At 42.0% G+C, this 25,742-nt stretch overlaps 2 protein-coding genes across 2 annotated transcripts in view; both read right to left on the reverse strand.

Moving 5' to 3' along the window:
- The window catches only part of LOC119725639 (MAM and LDL-receptor class A domain-containing protein 1-like), an 89,109-nt gene extending 87,286 nt beyond the window's left edge, over nucleotides 1-1,823 (reverse strand). Inside the window, exons 1-2 of the mRNA XM_038197118.1 lie at nucleotides 1,560-1,823; nucleotides 1,108-1,339 (exon numbers count right to left, since the gene is read on the reverse strand). The gene's annotated coding sequence lies outside the window, so the exon portion shown is untranslated. The remainder of the gene's footprint in view (nucleotides 1-1,107; nucleotides 1,340-1,559) is intronic.
- LOC119725390 (MAM and LDL-receptor class A domain-containing protein 1-like) lies at nucleotides 15-24,525 on the reverse strand. Its single transcript, XM_038196795.1, has 35 exons — nucleotides 24,101-24,525; nucleotides 21,200-21,253; nucleotides 20,075-20,218; nucleotides 19,157-19,425; nucleotides 18,379-18,463; nucleotides 17,799-17,945; nucleotides 17,213-17,367; nucleotides 16,140-16,335; nucleotides 15,624-15,764; nucleotides 15,109-15,480; nucleotides 14,435-14,602; nucleotides 13,694-13,956; nucleotides 12,987-13,077; nucleotides 12,680-12,820; nucleotides 12,240-12,499; nucleotides 11,804-11,894; nucleotides 11,047-11,184; nucleotides 10,707-10,835; nucleotides 9,984-10,205; nucleotides 9,451-9,594; nucleotides 8,839-9,104; nucleotides 8,342-8,426; nucleotides 7,714-7,860; nucleotides 6,913-7,067; nucleotides 6,332-6,521; nucleotides 5,735-5,884; nucleotides 4,632-4,894; nucleotides 4,151-4,235; nucleotides 3,414-3,587; nucleotides 2,968-3,233; nucleotides 2,759-2,849; nucleotides 2,454-2,600; nucleotides 1,560-1,822; nucleotides 1,108-1,339; nucleotides 15-19 (listed from the first exon to the last, which is right to left on the reverse strand). Exons 1-35 carry the CDS (start codon nucleotides 24,159-24,161, stop codon nucleotides 15-17), a joined length of 5,790 nt encoding a protein of 1,929 aa, XP_038052723.1. The 5' UTR covers nucleotides 24,162-24,525.
- Between the last annotated feature and the right edge of the window lie 1,217 nt (nucleotides 24,526-25,742).

Here is a 25,742-nt window from a genome sequence, read left to right on the forward strand (position 1 = left end):
GCATGAATAGGCCATCAGCCTGGGGGTTTGGTCAGTATCAAATCAGGGCATAAATTATTATCGTGTACATGCGCAAAGTATACCGCCCCTAGAGTGGTAACAAGCATTTTGATGGACATTTTCAACAAAAGGGTGATAACACCCAAAAAGCTGCCACCGCTGCAAAGCTATCACATATCTTCCAATTCTGGAGGTGTATCCCTTGCCAAAAATCGCTATGATGATTATTCCCCTCATTTGATACCGGTGGCCAAAATTTTGGACCGAGGCTGATGGCCTAGAAGTGAGAATGTCTAAAATGCTTTTTGTTCTGCTCAGTTTTTTCCGCGCATCTTTTGAACCTTTTGCTCTGCCTCACAATAAAACTTGCACTTTGCATGTAAAAACATGGTGCCAAATTGACTACTTGAAATCCATCATTTCAGAGGGGAAAAAAAGATTTTACCAAAAAAAACACTTAACCATATTCCAGCTCACTGGAAAACCACAAATAAAAAGAAAGGTCTTGTTGTCCCCTTTCATTTGATACCACATTTGAGGTTGTAGTGCTAGTAGTGCTACAGATTTCATAAATTTTCCACTTTTCAGCTGTGTCTACTTTCTCATGGAATTACCCATGGGGTTATATATACTGGTAAATTTTTAATCCTCAACTCCGCGGGACACGTGCACATATTTTGGAGTGCTGTGGCCTTGTAGTTAAGGGCATTGGATTCGTGGTCTGTGGGTAAAGCTGCAGGTTGTTCGAGTCCAGCCTGGGGTCATGGTGCTTGTGCCCTTGGGCAAGGCACTTTGTCACTCATTGCTTCTCCCCACCCAGGAGTAAATGGGTACCTGTGAGGGCAGAGATGGTTATTGTGATTGAATTAGCTTGCGCCTAACAGGCAGCATCGAGCTGTATACTCCCCACGGAGCTGAGATGGTATTTGGAATGATTCATGTGCCCAATGAGCAGGGGGAATAATGATGTAGCGCCTTGAGCACCAGTCCTGGTGGATACATGCGCTTTATAAATACCCACTATCATTATTATATTTACAAAGAGCTCGGACTCAATTCTCAAGTTTGAGTCCATTGGCAAAATCTTAAACCCAGGAAAATTTGTACCGTCCGTTGTTCCTTTGGTGTGGTCAAACGAAGGTCCTGTCTCCAAGCTATCCGTGGAACCACTGCCTCTCACGAAGTCCAGGTCGTCCAGTGTGGCCTCGTTGGTCCAGGAGCAGAAGCCGTCTTCAAAGTCACAGTAGCCGGCTAGCGGACAAGAACCGATGGTCACTTCGACGTCATCGATGGCCACGTCGCCTTGACCGGTACTGCCCACGGTGCCCACGAATGCAGCCTGTATAGAACAACAATTGAGCTTTGCTTATAGTCGCTGTACCGCCCAAAACCGCTCTTCCTGTTACTCCCTGCTAAGCAGAATTTAGTGCTGAGCAAATTCATACACCACAAAAATACTGGGAGCCAGTCATAAGTAATATACATTGCATGACATGTTGACTGGTACCCGTTTTTTTACTAAGTAATATTTTTTATGCTAAGCACAATTCTGTGCTTACCAAAAATGGAGAGTTAGCCTGAAGAGTCACCCTTCCCAGCCGCCATAGGTCCCCCTGGTCCCCGTTTTTCCCCCACAGCCTGGCTCCCAGACTCGTCGTGTTGGGGAAATACTGGAAGACCTCCAGGGAGCCTACACCGGTCCCGTGGACGTAGTACCAGAACTGTAGGCACTCGCCGTCGGGAATCGCCGGGAAGTGAGGGTTGATCAGAACGGCGGTGTTGCCCGCTTGCTGAGAGGTCTCGTCAAGATATACAAAATGACCTGGGGAGGGGAAGTTATGTAGCAATTAGGAAAAGTGTCATTTTTATTAATAAATTCAAGTCCGTCACGAGCCTATATAGCCCATCAGGCCGGCATTTTTCTCTGGTTTCAGTGGCACGAAACAACCGAGAATATTTCCATTCCCCCTGGATGGGATGCTGGTCCATCACAGGTTACTCCCCAGCTAATGCCGGTACCCATTTATACTTCTGTGTGGAGAGAGGCAAGTGGGGTGATGTGGCCTGCCCGAGGACACAACATTATGCCCAGCAACTGGATTTGAACCCCTGACTCTCCGATCGCAAATCACAAACCCCAACCACTTTGGCCACACTCCCCCATGATCTTAAACTATCATTTATTTTGACAATATACGCTTAAACAAACTTTAAAAAAACTCAACTATCAAACAGGTTGAGCAAGTTATAACCAAGATGGGATAGGGGCAACCAACAAAAATTACTACAGTCAGTCAGCTTCTCAACTGACATTTTGATAATCAAAGCTAAAATGTAAAAAAAATACAAAAGAAAAACATTTTTGTTGGAAATTGTCTTGACATTTTGGCTAAAACCCGTAAGACAGCAGAAAACCTGATCTGTCCTTAATTCGTCCGGTCTAGTTTACCTACCTGTGGAAGTTCCCGTTGTTTTGTCTGGCAGCCTAGTGCCTGTCTGACCTGGGTGTATATCAATGCCCCTCGGTCTCGTCCAATCAAAATCATCGATGGTCGCTACCTGCGACCACTCGCAGAAATCCAGCTCAAAGTCGCACTGACCTGGAAAAAAGATGGCAGAAAGTACTTTTTCTTTCAATAAATGAACATTCTAAACTGAACAAAATACAAACGCCTACTTTTGATCATCGAGAGTCACAGATAATCACAGATAATCACAGATAATCACAGATGTAAAGGATGTTGTCGTGGGTACTTACGCGGTGGCGGGCACGAACCCTGAGTATATACGATATCATCAAGAGCAATGTCACTTTCGTAACTGGAACCGATAATTCCCTCAAAAGTTATCTGTCGACAAGAACAGACAAAACGTTTCACAGAAAGTTCTTCTTTTTTTTCCATTGTGAGTTTATTTTATAAACTTGATCTAGTTTTTTTTGCAGAAGTTAGTCTTGTGATCACTCACGGTGAAATCTTGGTCGCTGCGAATCGTTCTCTGAGCCGGCAGCCAATCACCATCTTGCTCTCCCGTTTTGGACCACAGCGCGGTGTCCGTGCCGTTCGCCAGCGACGTCATGAACAAGTTGAGCGTTCCCATGGTGCTTCCGGTCATGTGATACCAAAACGAGAGGCAGTTGCCGAGAAGACTTGTGGGTGTCAGGGGGCGCGTGGTGATGCGGGCTCTCTCCAAAGCAACACGGGGAGAAGATGCTTCTGTGTAGATGTAGTATCCTAGGAAACGGAAAAGGCCCGAGTCAAACAAGAATGTAGATGTGGTAACCTAGGAAACCTACTCTTGCAATTTCAGATGAAAATTAGTGATACACATGCAAATAAGTTCAGGCATGTTATGTGCCCCTCTCCCCCTCCAAAAAATTAATTTTTAAGCCAAGAATTAGGATGAACATTCACCAGAACCAGTTGTGTGGTCGCCGCTTGGTCCCGTGTCAACAGAGGGCGTGCTTCCCTGGTAGCGCGACCAATCAAATCCGTCGTCCCTGGCTTGTTGCCAAGAGCAGATTGACGCCTCAAAGTCACAGGAGGCATTGAAGCCATACTGGGCCGGGTCAGCTGTTGATGGGAAAGCTGTAAAAAAAAAAAATTTAAAAGAAGGAAAATGTGAAAACTGGAGTTATAGCTGGCGGGTTTGAATCCAGCGTGGGAACTCGGATTCAGGGTGCTTTCGTCAGCAGTTTCAGGCAGTAGATTCGATTCCAACTAATGCACCAGGGTGTTTGTGTCCCTAAGCAATCTATTTTACCACAAGGAGTTCCTGTGGCATTTAATTGAATGGGTCAGCAGTGACTGAGACAGATTTCCACAATAAAAATATAATATAAAAAAAGAGTTACAGGTGGAAGGTTTGAACCAGGGTGTTAGTGTCCCTAAGCAATCTACTTTGCCACAAGCTTCTAAAATGACATTGAGGTTTTAGTGGGCCGAGTCAGTGACTGATAAGACAGCTGTTCAGAAAACATTTTTTAAAATATGAGAACTAAATTTACAGCCGGTGGGTTCGAGCCCAGCCTGGAAGACAGGGTTCTTGTGTCCTTGAGCAATCCTGTTTGCAGTGATTGCTTATCTCTTTCTGGGTAATCCTGAGTATTAAGGAACTGAGACAAAATAAGGCAAATGGAAGTATGACATACCATTGCACAGTCCAGGAAGGAACAGGACGTCATCGATTGCGATGTCGCCCGCAAAGGATTTGCCTACGACACCCTCGAACATCATCTGATGAGAAAATTAATATCACGGAATATCACGTATGTCACATGGAAAGTCACATGATAGTGGTTCAGTAAAATGAAAATAAGGGCTATCTGCAATTGGGTATACAAAAAATTGAGTCGTTTGTCGACCCTGGTCAAAAAAAAAAATATTACAGATTTAAAAAGAGCACAATCTCAGCATCACTGCTGTGAAAAACGCATGCTCATACCATCTTTAGTTAAAAAATTATGGAAGTCGGAACACCAAGAGATGTGATGAAGTGATGTGATGAAGTGGCCTATTTTGGCCTGAATCTCCAAATACAAATTCCCGACAAACGACTCATTTAGCTTGATCGCATCCCATATGATCCAGATCTTCAGTGGCAAAGGACAATAAAAACTTTTAAAAAAGTACCTGGAAGGGGATAGTGTCCGTCACCCCAATCTGGCCGTACTTCCAATCCGTCGAGTTGGAGCTCTGCTGGCCGGACAGAAACCACACCACGGTCTCCAGGGACGACACCGTCTTAAGCACAAAGAGCTCGCCGATGTCAGCGCCGTACATGTGATACCAGAAGGTCATGCAGAAGTCTTGGTTGGGGGTTAAGAAGCTGCTGCTGAGACGAGCGTAGTCACCGGCAACGCGGGGGGAGGAGGTCTCGATGTAGAGGAAGAATCCTGTGGAGAGAAAGAGAGACGTATGTGGACAGGACTCTTCTTATCGTTTCGGTTTGCGGTAACACCATGTGGTAATAACTACTATCGCTCAGTAGATATTTAGTTGATAAGAACTTGTCCTGCTTATTATTAACTTTTGCTAAGTAGTTTTAGTTCTGATAAGAACAGTCCTGCTTTAAGTTCTAAAAGAACTTGTCTTCTGAATGCAACTGTTTCTTCTTAATGCAATGTTTAACAAAGTGAGAGTTAAAGATACGTTCCCCATGCTAATTTCAAGTTTCACTTTGAAAAACACATTTTTTTTCCATTGCTACATTCCTAGAACATGTAGAAATAGAAAAGTTATTCACTTTTGGATGAGGCCCAAAAAATAATTCTGCTTCTGATTAAATGGCATTTAAACATTGGGTAGGTAGGTAGGTAGGTAGGTAATTTTTATTTATTTTTTTTTGCAATTTTTATTTGTGTACGATCATATGGAGCTGTCTGTGTGTAGTCAAAGGTAAAAGGTACAAATTGATGGCTTTAGCTGATTTTTTTTCTCATTTTTCCCACATAAAAAATAGGGTAGGGGCTGTCGGAATAGGGTAGGTAGGGAAACCGGGAGCAGAACTATTTTTTTTTGGCCTGAGACATCAAAGAAAATATCCACCAATGTTTAGTTATTGAATTATTTCTTCACCAATTCGGCTCTCGCAACGCAGTTGTGCGCAATATGAATTCCCTTTTTCTGAGGGTTAAAGATGCCCAAAATTGTACTAAAGTACATGTATTTTTCTTCGATAAAACAAAACATACAAATTGAGATTTTAAGAGAAAAAAAAATTCAATTTTACTGACCTGGTGAGCAAGACCCCGATACTCCACAAGTGTGGTCAGAGCTGGGGCCTGTGTACTGACTGGCCGTGTCGCTGTTCAATCGAACCCAGTCAAACACGTCGGCCTGGCTGTTGATCCACGTGCATGTGTCTCGCTCAAAATCACAACTTCCTGTAAACACCACAACAGGACACTCAAAATATTTTCCAACAAAGAGAATTCACTTCTAAGAATGTGTCAAAATCAGCTTTTTTGTAGGGTCAGCTTTGATTTATTGTATAATTCAGTGAATATTCCTAAAATGCATTCTATTTAGACAGAGCCTTGCTTGACCTTTCACTAAAAGCTAGGATTGTTCTTAACTTTAAACTGGATGTTAAATATTGAGTTTAAATTCTTCTAAAAAAATGCAGAGCAAAAATCCTGTTAAAACCATCTATCCTGTCAACAGAACAACTGAAATTAATTTTTCATGACAATTTCGATCCTGTTTTTTTAAGCCACTTTTAGGTAAAAAAAAAGATAAACAATTTGAATACAAAATAAGAATGACTACTGATCCTAAAGTTAACCAATGCCAAAGATGTATTATTGCAAAATCTTTGACATGTTTCTTGCCTTGGACAGGGCAGGGTCCAGCCAGCTTGGAGATCTGATCGATGGCCATGTCGCTGCGATCGCCGCTGCCGATCTCTCCTTCAAAGACCATCTGATAAACAGTCTGACTGGTGTATTCAACCTCGCCCAGAAACCACTGGTCACCGAAGTTACTGCTCATTGACCACAGTGTGGTCGGGTCGCCGTTTACCTGTTACATAAAAATAGTACGGTCAGTCACGAGCCAAGGTCAGTGTTTATCTCCAGTTTCAGTGGCATGAAATGACAGAATATTTTTCCACTCCCCAACACAAAACCCTTTTTTTTTTAAAGTTGCAGATGTCCAAAAAAAGATAAAAAGGAGGCTTTTGGGTTGGAATACTACATACAAATTGACAATTTATGAATAGAAAAAAGTCACATTTGTTGAAGAGCATTGGAAACGCAACTCTGAGCAACCTAGAGTGATTTTGCATGGCCATATACTCTTATCAGCCCTTCCATCTTACATTGTTACCTGCTTGAATAAAACAAAACAATTATTCAGCTTGATGCAAATTAGCTATGAATTATTCACGAGATAATTCATGCATTATTCATACCTTCACACGTAGCGTCCCCATCTGGTCACCAAACATGTGATAGTAGAACCTCCAGCAGGCGGTCCGAGTGCTCTGTTCCGGGACGAAAGGCGGAGAGATTAATCTGGCGACGTCACCTGGACGCTGATTGGTTGCCTCAGTGTACATGTAATGACCTGGATGCAAATAGATGCAAATACATGCAAATATAAGTAAATATAGGTAAATATATGTAAATTACTTTCCTTATATACACACCCTTTTCATAGCTCTTTCTCCAAATCCTGCAGTAGTTTCCACACAGGTTTTTATATAAACTTGCCTCCACTTTTTTTTTCTTCCGGCCCTGTTACATCTGACGTCTATGATTTTGTAATTCTGATGCACTCCTTAATGCAGTCGTCCTCCAAGAGTGATTATGAATAGCAAACTACCTACCCAACGAAATATCAATAGATTGAAATCATTCTTAATGATACCTGGATGGGTTCCGTGCGCCAACAAAAGAGGGCGCCCTTTTACCTAGCAACCGAGTCCCATGGGCGGGACACATACATTTCGCTGGCTGACGCGCACCGTTCCTTGTGTGTGACGCACGTACACCAGGGGATTTATAGTATGTACACGCAGTGGCTGTGCTTCGCGGCAAAATATTGCAGTCAGGCAAGATGGCGTCGATCGGTCACCCCCAACTGTACTTTCTTTGCCGGTGAGGGGGTACTTGTGAACGGAGCGGATAGCAAAGGACAAAGTACCAAGGTAACAGGGACAAGGAAACATGTCGTAACTTTGGACTCTAAATTGATAGAATGACCGACATACCATTAGCGGAGCCGTAAGACACATCTATACTGGGTCCTGTCAGCAGTGTAGGGGTTCTGTCTGCATTCCATGTCCAGTTAAAATTGGCGGTCAGGTCTGAGGTGTATCCACACAAGTCTGGTTCCTCGAACTCACACAGGTTGGGAACTGCAAAGGTGGGAAAAGTACCCGATCAAAAATGGCTGCCTCTTTTCAAATTACTTTTAAAATTGGTATTTTCATTTTTATTTCATTTATTATTTTAACTGGGTAGCCCATTCAGTGGAATCCACTGGTCTCCCATGGGGCCCAGTAAAGAGAAGACAATGTGAAGAAATTACAGTTTTAGACGTGGAGGAAAACCCCAGAAGAATATTCTTAGGCAAACCCACGGAATCAGGTAGGGACTGAAAAACCCAATCTACATATTGGCCCAGGGAGAAATCAAACCTGGGACACAGCAGTGGAAGGCGAGGAAAGTACCGCTACGTCAACCTGACTGATTGTCCACGTTGAACTGTAAGCTAAAAACATGTGACTGCTCTAGGCCAATGAAATCATAGCAGCCAAGCAACAATATTACGAAGAGCTTTTTAAAATACATTTCCAACGTCTTGGAAAAATTGAAGAAGGAAAACCAAGTTCTTACCTTCGCAGGGTCCAGCGTACACTCTGATGTCATCCAGTGCAATGTCACTCAGGTAGCTTGTCCCAACAACGCCCTCAAAGACATACTGAAAAATCATGCAGAAAATGTTTGTCGTCATCAATGCAATGTAAAAAATCAACGTATGTTTTAATAATAATAATAATATTGGCTTCTTGTATAGCACTCATGTTTGTCACAAATTGACGCTCTTAGCACTCTATTATTACCCTGGCTTTAGCACGGCTGCCATTACGGCGCTCAAGCATTGAAGGAATTTCTCCCTACCAGGTACCCAGTTACTACACCTGGGTGGAGAGAGGGCATCGTAGTAAAGTGCCTTGCCCAAGCGCACAAGCACAATGTTCCTGTCAGGATTCGAACCCATGTACCACGGCACACAAGTCGAACACAAGTCGAACACCGGCTACAGGCCAATTTTATGAAGCTGTTTTGTTTAAGCACAGATTTTTGCTCAGCGTGGAAAATATATTGCTTACCTTGTATGATGTTGCCATGGTAAGGGCCACACGTCCCAGATACCACTGATTGTCCCTGGTTCCCACTCGCGTCCAGATCGGCGCTCCAATGCCAGCGCCGTCTGGCCTTGCGTATACGCTCAGCGTGTCCACGTCGTCACCCCACATGTGGTACCAGAACTCCAGGCAGTTCTCCGCCGTCCGTGGCACGAGGGCGCTCTCCAGACGCGCTTTTTCGCCGGCGACACGAGGCGACGAGGTCTCGAGGAAGACGTAGAAGCCAGCGCCTGAGTAGAAGTTGAAGAGGTTTACTTGGAAAGCAGTTTCCCATTTTGGCAGAAAATGTTGACCACTTTTGAATAAAGTCTTGGATAGGACAACAATAAGCAGGGTTAGGGTTGCAATAACCCTATGACAGAAAGACTCATTGTTTCTCCAACATGACTGAGTTTGATACACTCATTCAGCAAACAAAAGCCTTTTTAGAGGGGGAACTACGTTTGAGCACCTATCACATGCATTTATAAAAACAAGGCCTGCGCGCATTTTGGCAACCGTATTGATCCAAAGAAGCCTGGAGTGCGTGCATACAACCTGATCAGCCCTGTTCTTTTGAAAGAACTTGGAACTCACCAGTTCCCGTGGTGTGATCGATGGATGGACCAGTGTCAATGGACGGCGTGGAGAAGCTGGACCTCAACCAATCAAAATCATCGTCTGATGCTTGGGTGTAGTTACAGATGTCGTTCTCAAAGTCGCAGTCGAACTGGGTGGGAACTGTATGCAAATAAGGTAAGGGTGGTTTGGTTAATGTTTGACCAAAATTCATATATCTGAAATTGAATTTTTTTGTTCTGAATTCTTTTAAACTATATGATTGTACGGCTTATTACAGGGGTGGATCCAGAGATTACTGCAGGGGGGGGGGGGGATGCTGGGGTCAGAAGGGCTCTCTCTCTCAAGTGAAAAATGGCCTTATTTGAGAAAATCTTAGTCAGTGCCGGGGGAGGGGGGAGGGTTGTTTTTCATTCTGCACCCCTCTGGATCCTAGGCTGTATTAACCATATATTTTTACAAACTGCAGCTAGAGTGCATGTGCACTTTTAAGAACCCTTGGTTTTATTATCAAAAAATGAAAACCACAATGTTGAAAATATTCCACTTACTCATACAAGCGCCGTTAGCCAGCCGCGTATCGTCCACGGCCATCGTCGAGGTAGTCGCGTTGCTTCCCTCTATACCCTCCAGATAGACCTGGTACTCGGCACTGCTGGTGACCGTGATGGATACCTCATGCCAGAGGTTACCGCGATCGCCGGACTCTGTGTGCAGTAGCTGCATGGTCCCCGATGCTGTATCTCTGACGTAGACATTCATTGTGCCAACTCCTGTGAACCAGCGAATCAAGAAATAAGGACAATTTCTGTAAATAGGTCTTCTTAAGGAAGTAAAGTCAAGTCTGTCACAAGCCAATATGGCCCATCAGGCCAGTGTTTATATGGAGTGTCATGGCCGAGCATTTAAGAGCACCGGACTCAAGCTCTGGTGTTTCTGATCAACAGAGTGTGGGTTCGAGTCCCGGTCTTGACACTTGTGTCCTTAAGCAAGACACTTAACCATTATTGATTCGTCTTTCAGATGGGACGTAAAGCCGCAGGTCCCGTGCGCTTTGTTATGTACATAAAGGAATCCAGTAACACTTATCGGTAAGAGAAGGGGTTTGCCCTAGTGTTTCTTTATGCAAACTTCCTGGGTTTTCACTGGGTTTTCGTCTGGCGTCTCGACTTCACTGCCACAGGAAAGCGCATATGTAAACAAAGCCATTACGTCATTAGGTCTTAGGTCTGTTGTCCGCAGCATTTCCCAGATATTACTAGATAAATCCTTACCACTGCCGAACATGTAGAGCCAGAACGTGAAGCAGCTGGCACCGATAGGGGTGGGGCTGAAATGCTCACTGTTCAGCCACGCCTTCCTGCCAGATGGGATAGTGGCCGTCTCGATCAGCATGTAATATCCTGCAAACCAAATGTTCGATTTATTGATTATTGTGATCAAGAAATCAATGTGTTAACAAAAGTTGTCTCATGGCACGATGAACAGGGGTAATAATTGTTGTAAATTGAGCTTCACATTATTATTACAAGGAGTTACAGGCAGGGTGGTTTTGGGCAGTTGAGGGACTAAATAATGGGTTATTAACTTATTAGGGATTGTAATTTGACTTACCGAGATCACTGGAGAAGGTGTGGTCAATGGGCGGGGCCAGGGAGGAGGCGTCGGCTCCGCGCGTCCTAACAAAATCAAAATCATCTTGGGCCACTTCGTTCACCCAGCCACACATGTCGGACTCAAAGTCACAAAAACCTAGAGATTAAGAGGGAAAAAAGGAATGTTTGTGAAAATGTTAGGGTTCATCTTTAGTAAACATGAACAAAGACATTGACAATTTGGCAAAAAGCCAACATATCGCTCAGTTGGTACAGTACTGGTGTGGTGTTCCGGAGGTCGCAGGTAAAAAAAAAACTGCTTCAGTTCATTTATTAGCATGGTATGGAATGGTACATTTATTTATTCACATTATCACATCGTGACCCAAAGTGTTAATTGCATGATATTTTACAATGTTAAAAACATCAAAATCATGGTAAACATTAATAAAAACAAATAATATAATGAAAAACCCATATAAGTTGGAAATTAGTACATTGCACATACTTAGCCAAATATTGCTAAAATTGAGCCTGGTTATTTTCCCCTTTGCGGTCTATTTGAAAGAAAAGTTGAAGAATGCCAGTTTAGAGGTCTTGTATTCAAGTCTTGGTTTTGCACAAAATTAGTCCAACAAGCCTCGATCAATATTATTAATTACACATTTCCTAACCCAACAAGTTAGTTGAAAAATTATTAACCATTGAATACTGCAATACTCATTGCTTTTGAATATTCATGACATGATTGGCAAATTCTAGGTTGAAATATTTACCAGGGGGATTGCACGGTCCGACTTTTATATCCACATCGTCCAGGACTAGGTCACCGGTTTGGCCGGTACCCAGCGTACCTTCGATGGCAGCCTAAAAAAAAAATGGAAGATGAGCAGGATGAAAGTGACCACAACAATTAGTTTTGTTACCAGATGCGACGTAGTCCATGGGCTCTATGAGCAAACATTAGAGGGGGCTCTTTGACAAGTTTTGAGAGCCCCATGGACAGAACAGAACGTGCGCGCGTATACTGGCTCGCACGTGTATAGTGCAAAGTATGCACAACTCCATAGTGTCTTCGCGTGAGCATCAGGCATCGTCAGCAAGACGTGCAACTGTCTCTCACAGTGGTCTACCCCAACACTCCCTTTCTTACCATATTAAGCAGATACTTGTGCACAGAGCCCATATCCGCCAACTAGCAAGCAAACTCACCCTGAATTCATACGTAGAATTCATCAGCGTCACTGTGACGTACCGCCACACGTCATCCTGGTCCCCTGACTTCTCGTACAGCACCGGTCCCAGGGCTCCATTGATGTATGTGTAGACTCGCAGGGTACCGACGCCAGCACCGTGCATGTGGTACCAGAATTTCAGGCATTCTCCGATCGCGGACGGTTGGTAGTAGCCAGAGTACATGATGGCTCGGTCTTGGTTTTGCCCGAGCGAAGGATTGAGGTACATTAGATAACCTAAAACACACAAAACATGTTCCAACAAGTTTGTCAACACATCATTTACATATTTAACCAAAAATATTATAACAATAATCAACGATTACTCAAACATTGCTGGTCTTAGCAAGTATGTATACTGAGTGCCTTCATACAATAGTAAATCTGTAATAAGTTTTATAAAAAAATCGACCATACCATTTGACGTGCCAGTTGTTTTGTCGACAAGCTGGCTGGAGGAATGCGAGGCCGCCGAGGCCTGAACTCTTGTCCAATCAAAATCATCCGTGCTGGTCTCCTGCGTCCAATCACAGCTGTCGATTTCGAACGTGCACGTTCCTGATTGGTTGAAAAATTGGAAGGGGAATATTAATGAAGCACCTTTTGTGCTTTTAAGTCAAATCTTTAGAATAACTTGGTTCTGCGCGACTGGAATAAAAGTCTGAAATGGAAGAAAATTCTTTAAAATTGAAAAAGTTTTCGTCAAAAATATGTTTGGACTCACTGATTGGTGGACAAGCTCCGAGCTTGTAGAGTATATCATCGATGGCAATATCACTTTGATAGTTTGTACCTACAACTCCTTCAGCAACAATCTGTAACCAAAAACGGAAGAATTTCAAGATTATATCCAGAGGTAGGAACGAGCCAGTAGGGTTTAAAAAAATACAGGCGCCTCAAATTAAGAATGGGTTGATATGCTCGTGAGCTATTGCCGACTTGGTCTGCTGCAAAACAAAACAATCACAAAACCTCGATATGTGAGGTTTTCTGGCAAAAATAAGACGGACATAGGTCGTAGTGGAACAAAAATGCAAAACACGAATGGGGTGGTTTTCTCAATTTTTCAGATCTTTGTCTACTAAAGTATGTTAAAAGTGGAATAAAAGTACTTTTAAGGAAAAACAATTGGTATTCATTTTCATAAATGAAAAATTCAAAAGTTTAAAGGCCTTTTACACAGTATTTTACTTGTATTGACATGTCAATAAATGTGAACTTTAAACAGCCATAAATGGTCAACGGGTCCGATTGAAGTGCAACAAACTGTATTGTAAGGAGAATTTTATTCTCTTTCCTAATACCTGCAAACCCTCATTTTGACCTCTGCCCAGTTCTGTCTCATTTTGCCAGAACGCCTCACATATTTAAGAGAACATTCCATGCGTGTATTTCTTCTGGATCCGGACCAAACTCTAGAAAACAACTCACGTTGAATTGGACGGGCGATGACACTGTTACCCTGGCAAGCTTCCAGGCATTTTCCTGGGAGCCGGAGAGACTCCAGAAGGCCACCCGACCGCTCGGAGTAGAAGTGTAGAGGGTCAAGGTTCCCATCCCACCACCGAACATGTGGTACCAGAACTCCAAGCAGGCTGACCCAGGGGTCGTAGGGTAAAGGTCGCTGGAGATGAGGCGGGCGGTGTCACCCAGGACGCGGGGCGATGAGGTCTCGATGTAGGCGTAGTAACCACCTGATACAGACGAGTGAATAATTGAATATTCAGATAATATTCAAATGTCATTCGAATATTTGAATATTGATTGATTTGAAGAGGAATTTGGCAATGAAGGCGTAGTAACCACCTGATACAGACGAGTGAATAAATGAATATTCAAATAATATTCTAATGTCATTCGAATATTTGAATATTGATTGATTTGAAGAGGAATTTGGCAATGAAGGCAAAGTAACCACCTGATACAGACGAGTGAATAATTTAATATGCAAATAATATTCAAAGGTCATTCGAATATTGACTGATTTGAAGAGGAATTTGGCAATGCAGGCGTAGTAACTCCCTGATAAGAACGAGTGAATAAATGAATATTCAAATAATATTTATATGGCATTGGAATATTTGAATATTTGATGTTACTTGAAAATGCCATGTCCCCCATCACAGCAGTCAATAATTGTAAACTATCAAATAAACTATTGTAATATATCACCTCCAGTGTGGTCGCCGGTCGGCCCGGTACCCGACGAGGGTGTGGATGTTGTGGTCAGCGTCCAATCAAAGACGTCGGCTGACTCCTGAGACCAGGAACAGAGAAAGGCTTCGAAGTCACATGTGCAGTTGTTGACGTAGAGGTAGGGATCAGCCGAACGTGGAATAGCTGCAAAAAAACAAGCAAACAATTACTGGCAGGAATTTTAATTTTAAAAATTACTTCTGCAAGATGGTAGTTTGACAATTGTAAATTCCCAGGTAAATTCAGGATACCAGACAATTGTTTTGGTTATATGGGTTGAGAAGAATGTCTTGCTGAGAATTGTTTGGAAAGACTGCAGGACATATAAAAACATTTAACAAATCGGGTGGTGGAAGTGCAAGCTCTGTGGTTTATTTTTCTGACTTTTAAGAAATCGTCGAGTGAGTTTTGCTGAACTTTAGCAAATTCTTTAAACATGTAATAATAATTGGGGGGGGGAGTATTAATCAAGTAAAGAACATTTAACGAATCGGGTGGTGGAAGTGCAAGCTCTGTGGTTTAGTTTTCAGACTTTTAAGAAATTGTCGAGTGAGTTTTGCTGAACTTTAGCAAATTCTTTAAACATGTAATTTTTTGGGGGGGGGGAGTATTAACCCTAATTCCCTCTCGCCAAGAACAGCTGTACTTACTATCACAGTTTCCATCAACAAGCTCGATGTCATCGATAGCGATGTCACCCTGGTAACTGGCTCCGACAACCCCCTCAAAGACGATCTGAAACGGTAACGTCTCAGACACGTCAAACTGCCCGTTCAGCCAATTGTACTCATCGGTACTCTGCTGACCGTTCACCAGCCAATTCATGGTGGCGAGCTCGTTTGCGGTATTGGGCTCCGTCACCACGGAAATGGTCAACGCGCCGATGTCCACGCCAAACATGTGGTACCAGAACGTGAAGCATATCGGCGGGTCGTTGGCACCGGGGACGATCTCGGGGCTCTTGAAGATGGCGCGGTCGCCCTGTACCCGCGGGGAACTGGTCTCCGTATACATGTAGAATCCTGTGAAAGGAACCAGCAATCATGCGTGTTAGAACCAGAGTACCAGTTTTGACGAGTGCACGTTGTGACTTCAACTGGAGTTGAACCTGGGACCAAAGAAATGAAAGGCTAGGTAAAATCCAACAATGGAAATGTGCACTCACCGTTTTGGCCCGAAGTAGTGTGGTCGACGGCCGGCCCTGTGTAGCTGCTGGCCGTTGAGCCGCTGAGTCTCAACCAATCAAAATTGTCCGCTGTTACATCGTTCGTCCACAGACATGTGTTCGTCTCAAAATCGCAATTTTCTGGGGGGGGAATAAGGCGACATAAGAAAGAGGTACAATTTTGATTGTGCAGTTATACACTTGAGGTTTATAATTTGTTAGCGGAATGTTACTGATTATGGACCAAGCCAAAGAAAAATTCAGAATTCAATATCCTGATTCGGGGGCCATCTTTCCTGACTGTCTTTAACTGAAATCCATAATTTTAATTCTCTTTAATATAATAAACACTTGGAAATAAAGTTCCATCAAGTAAAGTACAGCACATTCCTAATCCATCGAACGCTGCGTAACTGTGTTGGATTTTTCAGAATTCAAAGTAGTTGAGTATCAAAAATATTCGTCAAAACCAGAAATTTCCAGCCAAAAAAAAGTCTTTTCCGCTTTCTTGCTTACCCTGATATGGGCAGCTTCCTAAGTAAAACCCGACGTCGTCAATGGCAATGTCACTCCTGTCTCCTGTACCCACAATTCCTTCAAATGCGAGCTGGTAGGGGAGGGTGGAGGTCACCTGTACGTTACCAACGGACCACAGGTTGCCTAGGTTACTGCTGCGGGTCCACAGGGTTTGCTGGACGGATGTGGTGTTCAACTGGGGGGGGGGATTCAAAAAGATGTTAGGGCTGTGCCAAGTGTATCCGAATATCCGTATAATCGATCATCCATCGAATATATGAATAGCATTTTACCAAATAGAATATTCAAAAAAATATGTGCGCTGTCTTCAGAAGATGATGATAGACATCTTTGATGTAACTGTATTCCGACAAAGTAAGTTGTTTTGTTTGTCACGTTTTGTGGACAGCCAGTTTAACCACTTTGCGCCGGGATTTTTTTTGCCGAAAGTTTCGATTTTCTCAAAAGACAAAATTTTTCCAGCCAACTTCTGATATACACCCAAACGCAGACTGATTCACAAGAGTCATTTCAACAGTGTTTGTATGATATTTCTTTCCGAACCTCATATGTTTCAATACTCCATGGTGTGCACTGGAGCGTAAATTGTCAAAAAATAGGCCGTGCACAACAGCCAATTCAAGATCAACACACGGTCTACCTCCACAGACTTCACAGACTTTGTGTGTGTGTGTACAAAAGGCACAAGGGACTAGCATATTAAGATGTCACCCGGAGGCAAGTCGAGGCAATCTTGACCTTTTAACCCGTCAGCAGTGCCTGTGTATAAAACAGCCAGTGCATGTTATTACGTCCTCCAATGCAAACTGGTTAAACGCACGATTTGAGAGCTTTCGTGAGAACATTAGCCCTAATTTCCATCTTTAACATCTGTTAAATATCAATCGGCAAGTCAGCTATCTCAAACAAACAAAAATACAACACATACAAATTATTTAACTCAAAGTCAATGTTCGAATATTTTAATATTCGATCAAATCCAGTTCAAATAATTGAATACTAAATTATTCAAAGACGCACAGCACTAAAGATTTTCCAAACATGTCACTCACATTGACATTTAGCGTGCCCATCTGATCGCCGTACATATGATAGGAGAAGTACCAGCAGTAACGACTGACGCCAGGGCTGGCAGGCACTAGAGGGGTCATGAGCCTGGCCACGGACCCTGCTGATTGTCCTGTAGCCTCCACGTACATGTATTTACCTATACAGGAGAGAAACAGACCGTTTTCATATAATGGCGGAATTTGACTCAGAGAGGTTTACGAGAAAAGGTTTTCATTTCATGCGGTGAAATCTCGATGTGTTAAAATCTGCTAACTCCAAAACCCTTCTAACTCAAAGTCAAAACTTATTCCTGTCAACTGTTGTTGAAAAGGAAATCTCAAAACCCAAAACTCTGCTTAACTCAAAATTTGAGCCCATTCCCTTAAAGTTTGACTTAATCGAGACTGTATCTATCTTGTAAATTGTAAAAATTTCTGGAAAATTTTATGACAAACTAGAATTTGCCCTTCTACCAGAACAGTAACATTTAGCACCGGAGTGCAAGACACATTTTGAAAGAGTAAGTAAAAACAAAATTTAAAACTTGAATTAGTCTAAAGAAGGTAGCTATTGCTGATCAATACATACCGTAGGTTGTATCGTAAGACACATCCAGCGACGGCCCGGTATTGGCAGTCGGCGTCGCTCCGTTGTTCTGCAGCCAATCAAAATCGTCCGTAGTATCTTGAAGATAACCACACAGATGAGAGTCCTGAAACTCACAGAAGTCTCGCACTATTAAAAAAAAACAGCAAAAATAGTCACATTTTTAAAGGAATTTCAGACTGCACATTGTAATTTTCATCAATTAATACATAACATTGGAGTCAGACTGGCACTTTAGAGTTGTGGCAGGCCAATAAATATGAGGAACAACCTCAGTCAACCCAAAAAGCTTTCAGTTCGGACAGCTGAACTTAATGTATTCATTTGCCGTTTACCAGATGTGCAGTCATTCCAAAAAAAACTGTAACAGTCACTCTTTCGGTAACATGCATGTGAACTCACTTCCAGAAGTTTCAAAAGTCAACCTTCATTCAAATTTTATTAGGAATCATTTGATTTGTTTGCGTCTCTTAAATGCAAGTCTGATATAAAAAGGGTCGAACTTTTTTCACTTTCCTTGCAATTTCAGATAAAATCGCCTGCTACCATTTTGGCTACTCACACGGGCATTCGCCGGTAGTCACCACGATGTCGTCAATGGCAATGTCGCCCTGGAAACTGGAGCCCACGACTCCTTCAAAAACAACCTGGATGAAATGGGGAATAAGGAAATAGGGGTATATCATGAGCGACTATTCGCCTAAGAGTTCGGCTATCTTCAATCATTTGTGATTGAGTTATGATTGACTTGTGATTGTCTGGTGATTGACTTGTGATTTAACTTGTGACTGACTTGTGTTTTGACTAGTGCTTGATTTGTGATTGAGTTATGATTTGACTTGTGATTGTCTGGTAATTGACTTGTGATTTGACTTGTGACTGACTTGTGATTTGACTTGTGACTGACTTGTGATTTGACTGGTGCTTGATTTGTGATTGCGTTATGATTGGCTTCAATAGAGATTTTGCCCTTATGATTGACTTGTGATTAACTTATGATTGACTTGTGCTTGATTTGTGACTGACTTGCGATTGCTTGTGACTGACCAGATTGAAACTATGTACCCCCTTCAGGAGGAGCACTTGTATGAGACCAAGAATAAGTCAACCGACACTACAAGTAACGGAAAGATTTCCATATCAAAGTTCACTCAACACCCTGTGTACAAACCCTATGAGATTGGACTGAAAAATTCTAAGTGTTTTCTAAGAAAATGCTTGTATTTTCTCACTGCTCAAATTGACTTTGATGACATGAAATTGCTATCTGGGGGCTTGTTAGTCAATACAGAGGAAAATTAGTGAACTCCGCATATGGTAATCTTGCCCAAGTAACTCACCTGAAAATCTGCGCTCGGCGCGGTGCTGAAGTCCCCGCGAAACCACTGGTTCAGTCTGGTTCCGGACCTAGTCCAGACCGCGGTACCCAGCCCTGAGCCGGTCTTGAGGTAGATGTTTAAATCCCGGATGTGATCGCCGTACATGTGGTACCAGAAGGTGACGCACATTCTCTGGCTGGTGACAGCTGGGATAATGTCGCTCTCAAAACGGGCCTTGTCGCCTTGGACACGCGGACTGGAGGTCTCAATGTACATGTAGTAACCGGTGGCTAATGAGAAAACAGCAAAGAAAACGCAGTACAGTTTGGACAATTGCTTGACACCCTGTTCAAATGCTCGTAGAGGAAAAAATATCTTAAGTATATAAAATATAATTTTATTGGCACCCTCTTGAAATACTCGAAGAGGAAAAAATAAGTCAAGTATATAAAGTATAATTTGGTTCTCTCGCCAAGGGTATCAAGTTAGGCCGAGTAAAATGATAAGTTTCTCATCTGGGCCAATTGAAAAATGAAGGAAGCCGTCCTTTTTCCCAAAAGATGACAGATTTTCCAAGATGGCGAGTGGGTTCTTCCATTTTCTTGACTCTTTTGTTGATACAAAAATTGTGATAAAAGGAGCCGTCATCCTTTCTACATGTAACAATTTTGTTGAAAACAAATGAAATACAATAAACTGACAACATTCTGCAAAACATATTGTAAATAAATGAACTATTTTTTAAAAGGAGTTGGGTGGAAAAAAGGAGCAGGCGGGTTGAGAAACATGTTGATTTTTTTTACTTGGCCTTATAAATATAAAGTTGTTTGATCATTCCAATAAAAAAGCCAATACGATCCAAATTAGGATTAAGAGTTGGACAGCGCCCTCAGGCGTCCATGCCCAGACCCCAATTGAATGACATTCAGTGGCACCTACCGTCCCCCTTGGTGTGGTCGATGCCGGGTCCCGTGTTCTGCGAAGCCGTGCCCCCAGAGTCTCTGGTCCAATCAAAGTCATCGCCGCTTGCCTGGCTGTAGCTGCAGATGTTTTGCTCAAAATCACAATTCCAATCGGTTGGTTCTGTGTAAAACAGCATATTATAACAATTTAATCTAATACATTCACTTTTGGCCAAAACTGAATGACAGGCAACAGCTGCCGTACAAATGCACATTGTCAAAATTTGATGCAAGCTAGTGAGGGCGCGATTTATCACAACCCATGAGGTCATGCAACACGACTCTTTCATGAAGCTGTAAAAGTCGTCCGAATTCAACTCGAAATTACAAGATAACTAGACCTCTGAAGGTGCCGAATTTAATGTTTTGTCGATATTATTATTAAGCAGTTGTAGACGGCATGATTGTGTGAGTATAAAGTGACAAAATAAATGCAATTTCGAGTGGATTTTCGGCTCCGTTGCCTTAACAATGGAGGTAGTCCAATATTACCGTCACATTATGGGACAATCTGCAATTGTGCCGTCAATGGTTGTGTCAAATTTGAAAACAGCAGTCAGCATGAACAGGCTTAGCCCCATAAATGTGGCCTATTTACTGGACTGCCTCCGTAAACATAGGCCACACATCCACATGTACAAAAAACGTGTCGACTTTGCCAAATTTTGATTTTCACATTTAGGCTTACTTTTTACGTCTTTTTTGCTTTAGAAGCATTCTCACCCTCTATATAGGCTAATCAGAAAGTGCTGCCTTTTTCAGATGTCCATTTTTTTTTAAATTTCCAGATACATTTGCACACGTTTGCGTATCAAAATTTCAACATGAAATTTCACAAAAATTAAACATCTGAAAAAGGCAGCACTTTCTGATTAGCCTATATAGAGGGTGAGAATGTTTCTAAAGCAAAAGAAAATCTACAAAGTAAGCCTAAATGTGAAAATCAAAATTTGGCAAAGTCGACACGATATTTGTACATGTCATGTGTGGCCTATGTTTACGGAGGCAGTCCAGTAAATAGGCCACATTTATGGGGCTAGAACAGGCTGATAATAAATTTCTTTCCAAATCTAATACTAGAACGAGTACGAGTATTACTTACGTGGTGTGGTAACAGATGCTGGTGCTGCAGTCACACTGGCAAGCCCAAGTTGAACTGCACAAATCACACAAAACAAGGGAGAGATGAACAAATTAATACAAATGACACATTTTTAATTAAACAAGTTTTTCGTAAACACCCGCTTTCGATTCACGTGGTTGTAGAGCGCCCTCAATGGTTATCCACCATCAGATAATAAAGGCATTGCGCCCTCTATGAATAGACGGTGGCGACCTCTTGAAAGAAGAGCAGTCCCTTTTATATCCCGACAGGCAAAACAATTTGGCCATTAAGTTTGTTCAAAACGATCGTGATCGTTCTCGTGACTCTTTTCGCCAAACTTGAAACTTTCACCTCGATGCTCATTATCTTTGATAATTGAAATCAAAACTTACATGGTTGGAATGACAATCTTTATAAAGTACTCCTGGAGAGCAAAATAATATCCACGTTCCCTATTGCCAAGTTTGATCATTATGCACAGTCCCCTTGGGTCACTGAACTTCCTTCTACTATCTAGGAGACTATGCGCTTCTCAGAAAACGAAATGAGGCAATAATTGCTCAAGATATCATTTGGTGGTATTTCCCTGGATCCACGCCTGGAGGAACTCACCGCACCATCTTTTCAAGTCATTATTATAGCCCCTTCGAGAACAGGCATTTTTGAACCTCTAGCTCTACTGTTTGGTTTTTTTTTTGGAGGGGGGGGGGTTTGCAGCATACACCGTATTTTAACCAATCACATCACGCACCCTAACATGAATATTTATCACGCTGTGTGAATGAAAGATACCTAGGTTTTCGTAGTGTTCAAAGTTTCCCTTCAATTCAACTTATCTCAACCCAAAAAAAATAACTTGATGAAACATGAAATGGGCATAGATTCGGATCACAAATCTTACGATCCAGTTCATTTCACTATCCACTAGGCCACTGTGGCTAGACGAAATGCTTTATCGTAAGTGCATATATTATGATTGAGCGATAGCTGTGACGTCTTGTTATTTTCTTATGAATAAACATCGAACTAGCTGAATAATCATGATCCATAGCTGCAGAAAAAAAACACCGCCTATTACTGTTTCGCAGTGAAGCAAGAAAAATAGTCAATGTACTGAGCTGTTTACTTGTCGATTACATCTATTGATAGAAAGCTTCACGTGTAAACACTGGGATCAAAGGTGAATTTTTACGAGGGACCCCGGATTTACGGAAGAATTTCGTTACTCCACTGTAAATTAACTGTCAGTAACTGTAAATATTGTCTATGCAATGTTACGAAACGTAATTATGCAATAAAGTTGCGTGTTTTACTTATTGCAAACCCATAGCTGAATCGTAAATTTTTATTAATTTTATTATCTTGCCCGTCTTTTTTACGACAAAAAAATAAATATTTTTCCCCCTTAAAGGGAATATACATGTACATCATTTGCTTTTGCTGTAATTTTCAGAAATGGATGGAATTGGGGGGTTGGAAATATATAGCAAATATATATAGTTACACTGACTTTTTTGAGGTTTTGGGTTCGAAAATGCTATAAAAACCAAGAAAAACAATCATTTTCCTGTAGTCTGGTTCCCTGACTCCATATACGAAGAAACAGAGCAGTTTACATACATTGGCGAATTGTAAGGTCAGGGAACCAGTCTAGCTGGCTTGTACCCGTTCATAGGTGTGTAATCGATTGCAAACAAGTGCGATGGTCAATTGGGGCCAGTATTTGAAAAAAGGCATTTTTTTTCCAACGCTGATCGGCCGATCAGCGTTGGAAATTGATACAAAAATACCACTTTTCTTGAAAATGACAGTATACCAGGTGCCATGATTTAAAGGATGATTTACACTGTCATTCACTAACAGTCCAGCAAGGTATTTCAAAATGATTAGGTAGTTTTATTTTTTGATGTTTGCAAATGTTGTATTTTCCCTTTAATTAATGTGAGTCAATTTGAAAACTTGGCGGTATTACAGATACGTATTCTTTGTAGCTGGCTGAAATACACCGCACTTGTGATTTACATTGCAGCATTGACCCCGGGCCAGAATTGATTTACAATTGTTTGAAGAGTTCCGTTTCCTGAAGAATAAAAATCCAGAGAGGAAATTGAGTTCTTCTCATGGCGTTTCGGAAAATTATCCAAAAGGAAACGTTTGTTTCTTTGATAAAGAAGAAATACACAAATTAATAGCCTAGATGACCGGTTTTTGTATATTTTCTTTGAAAATTAATTTGCATCGGAAGGACTATAGCAGCTGCAATAGCAACAGACACACAGCCAGACAAGCCCACCGACCGTCCGACTGACAGGCGATAGCCCCCTTGCTTCGCAACATACACATCAAAACGGTCGAGGTGATTTTTGAAATCATATACACCTGCCGCAGTTTTAGGCCTACCTTTTTTACATTTCTTTTTATTTGGGGGAGGGGGAAGTTGGCATGATTGTATTCACCCTTCCCGATTTTGGAAGGAATCCGTGGAATCGGCGCCCCCCCCCCCCCGCCTCAACTTTTTCCGCAAACCCTTGCAAAAAAAACTGTTTTCCCGACTGGAGCTTTCCTGATTTTTTTAGCTTCGAGTCTTGCTCATCTTTTGATACCAAAATTACAAGAATTTCCATAATATATATAGTGTACACAAAGCAGAATTACGATTGGTGCATATGAATAATTAATTAGCCATAATTCCGAAACCCTTGAACCTCTAGTCGTGATATTTCTTGGGTATGTTCATATTAAGTTGTTCAATATATGCACCGAGTTGCATAATTTTTCGTCACTCGATGGCTGAGATTTGAGGGCCCCCCCCTCCCCGGCTGTGACATGGTCAAAATAACCCGGCTCCTTTAGGGTTAAACCAGTATTATTTTTTTGAATGAAAAAAAAGGAACTTACCACAGCAGGAACACATCAGCAGGGCCACAAACCCCGCGATGGCGAGCCATGATGTCCCCATGATAAATCAGCCGAATAACCTCCACTTCAACGGTCCAACAAGTTGAGATAATCTAATTTTACTTCAATTGTTTCTCAAAACAAAAACAAAAAGAGGCAAAATCGAAGGCTTTAAGATTGGTAGACGTCTTCTGGTAACGTAAGGCTTCTCCCAGTCTCAGACTTTCAGATCCAAGTGATTTCCAATCAATTGTGGAGGCAGAAACAGAGTCAACTCGATGCCCTTTCCTCCCGGCGTTTGATCGGTAAGGCCCAGGGTTGTCTATCGTACTGAGAAAAGTCCCATCATTCGACCGTCTTTGTTTTTTGGCCAAGACACCGGCAGATTTCACATCCAGACCAGCACCGCCGAGTTGCAACCTGAACGGGCGCTTAGCGAGGAGGCCTATGAGCAGCCTTAGATTTTACAACATGTTAAATCATATTTCTGTAAAATCGTTGGAAGTTTGATTATGTATCTGGCTAATCTCTTAGGCACATAGCAAAGAGATATAAAACTTGGGTACCAGGGCTGGCACCGTCGAACATTGAGATAAGAACAACGCCCCTTTGATGCTTTTGCAAGTTTGTCCAAGAGCTTGAATTTTTGTTTGAATTATTGTTCGTACCAGGTTCATGTCTGCTTGTAATCCTTTTTTATTGAATCACTTCCAAAAGTCGAGAGATTTATAACTTCTTGACTTTTAACAATGTTTCGCAATAAAACTAGGACACATCTATATTTATGGTTTCATCGAGGGTATTTTATTGTTTTATTTACTGTCTTTGACACAATAGATGAGACTCTCATCCGGCAAATCAAACACAAACAGACAAACAAAACGTCCAATATTTGCTCCTGTCAAAAATGAGGAAGGCACCAAACTTTGTTAGGGGTTGCGAGCGTAGATTAATCATAAACAGAAACTGATATTTTTAGGTGATTATTTCATCATGGTAGAACTTAATACTGTATCATGTAATGTGCATTACCTTTCGTTATTTGTTAAAAGCCCACTGAGAAAATGCATTTGAAAAACCTCAGCAACCGACAGCGCTATGACGCGAGGGGTGGTACAGTCCTCCCCCCTCCCCTCTCCCCCCCCCCTGTCATTTTCGCCGCCCATTAAACATTTCCTGATTTTACTTCCCCTCCCAATTCGTCAAATTAAACTGGCAATGCCAATACTTTTGCAACATTAATGTCCTTTAGTACAAAACAATAATGCAGTTAATTAAAATTAGTTAAGAATAAACATTAAATATTCAGTATTTACAGTATTGCTTTGAGTTCTGAGTTACGTGAAAGCTAATTATGTACGTGTATTTACAGAGTACGAATCAATGTGAGTGATTGCACAAAATAAACTTTCGTAATGTGAGTTCTTCCGATTTTCCTTATGGCGACCAGTGCGTGCTGATCATGGGATTTTAATTCAGAAAGGCAAATGAGTTTGGGAGAAAATCCTTCATCGTTGACGCTCATACCTCAATCCCATCACACCCACCGCACTACTGACACATTGCCACGGCAACACAAAGCATTATGGGTGGCGTGCCATCATTTTCCGCCAAGGTCGACTCTCGGTTAAAAGTTAAACTT

This window comes from Patiria miniata, unplaced genomic scaffold (assembly GCF_015706575.1).
Source record: "Patiria miniata isolate m_02_andy unplaced genomic scaffold, ASM1570657v1 HiC_scaffold_19, whole genome shotgun sequence".
In the NCBI taxonomy this organism is placed as follows: domain Eukaryota; kingdom Metazoa; phylum Echinodermata; class Asteroidea; order Valvatida; family Asterinidae; genus Patiria; species Patiria miniata.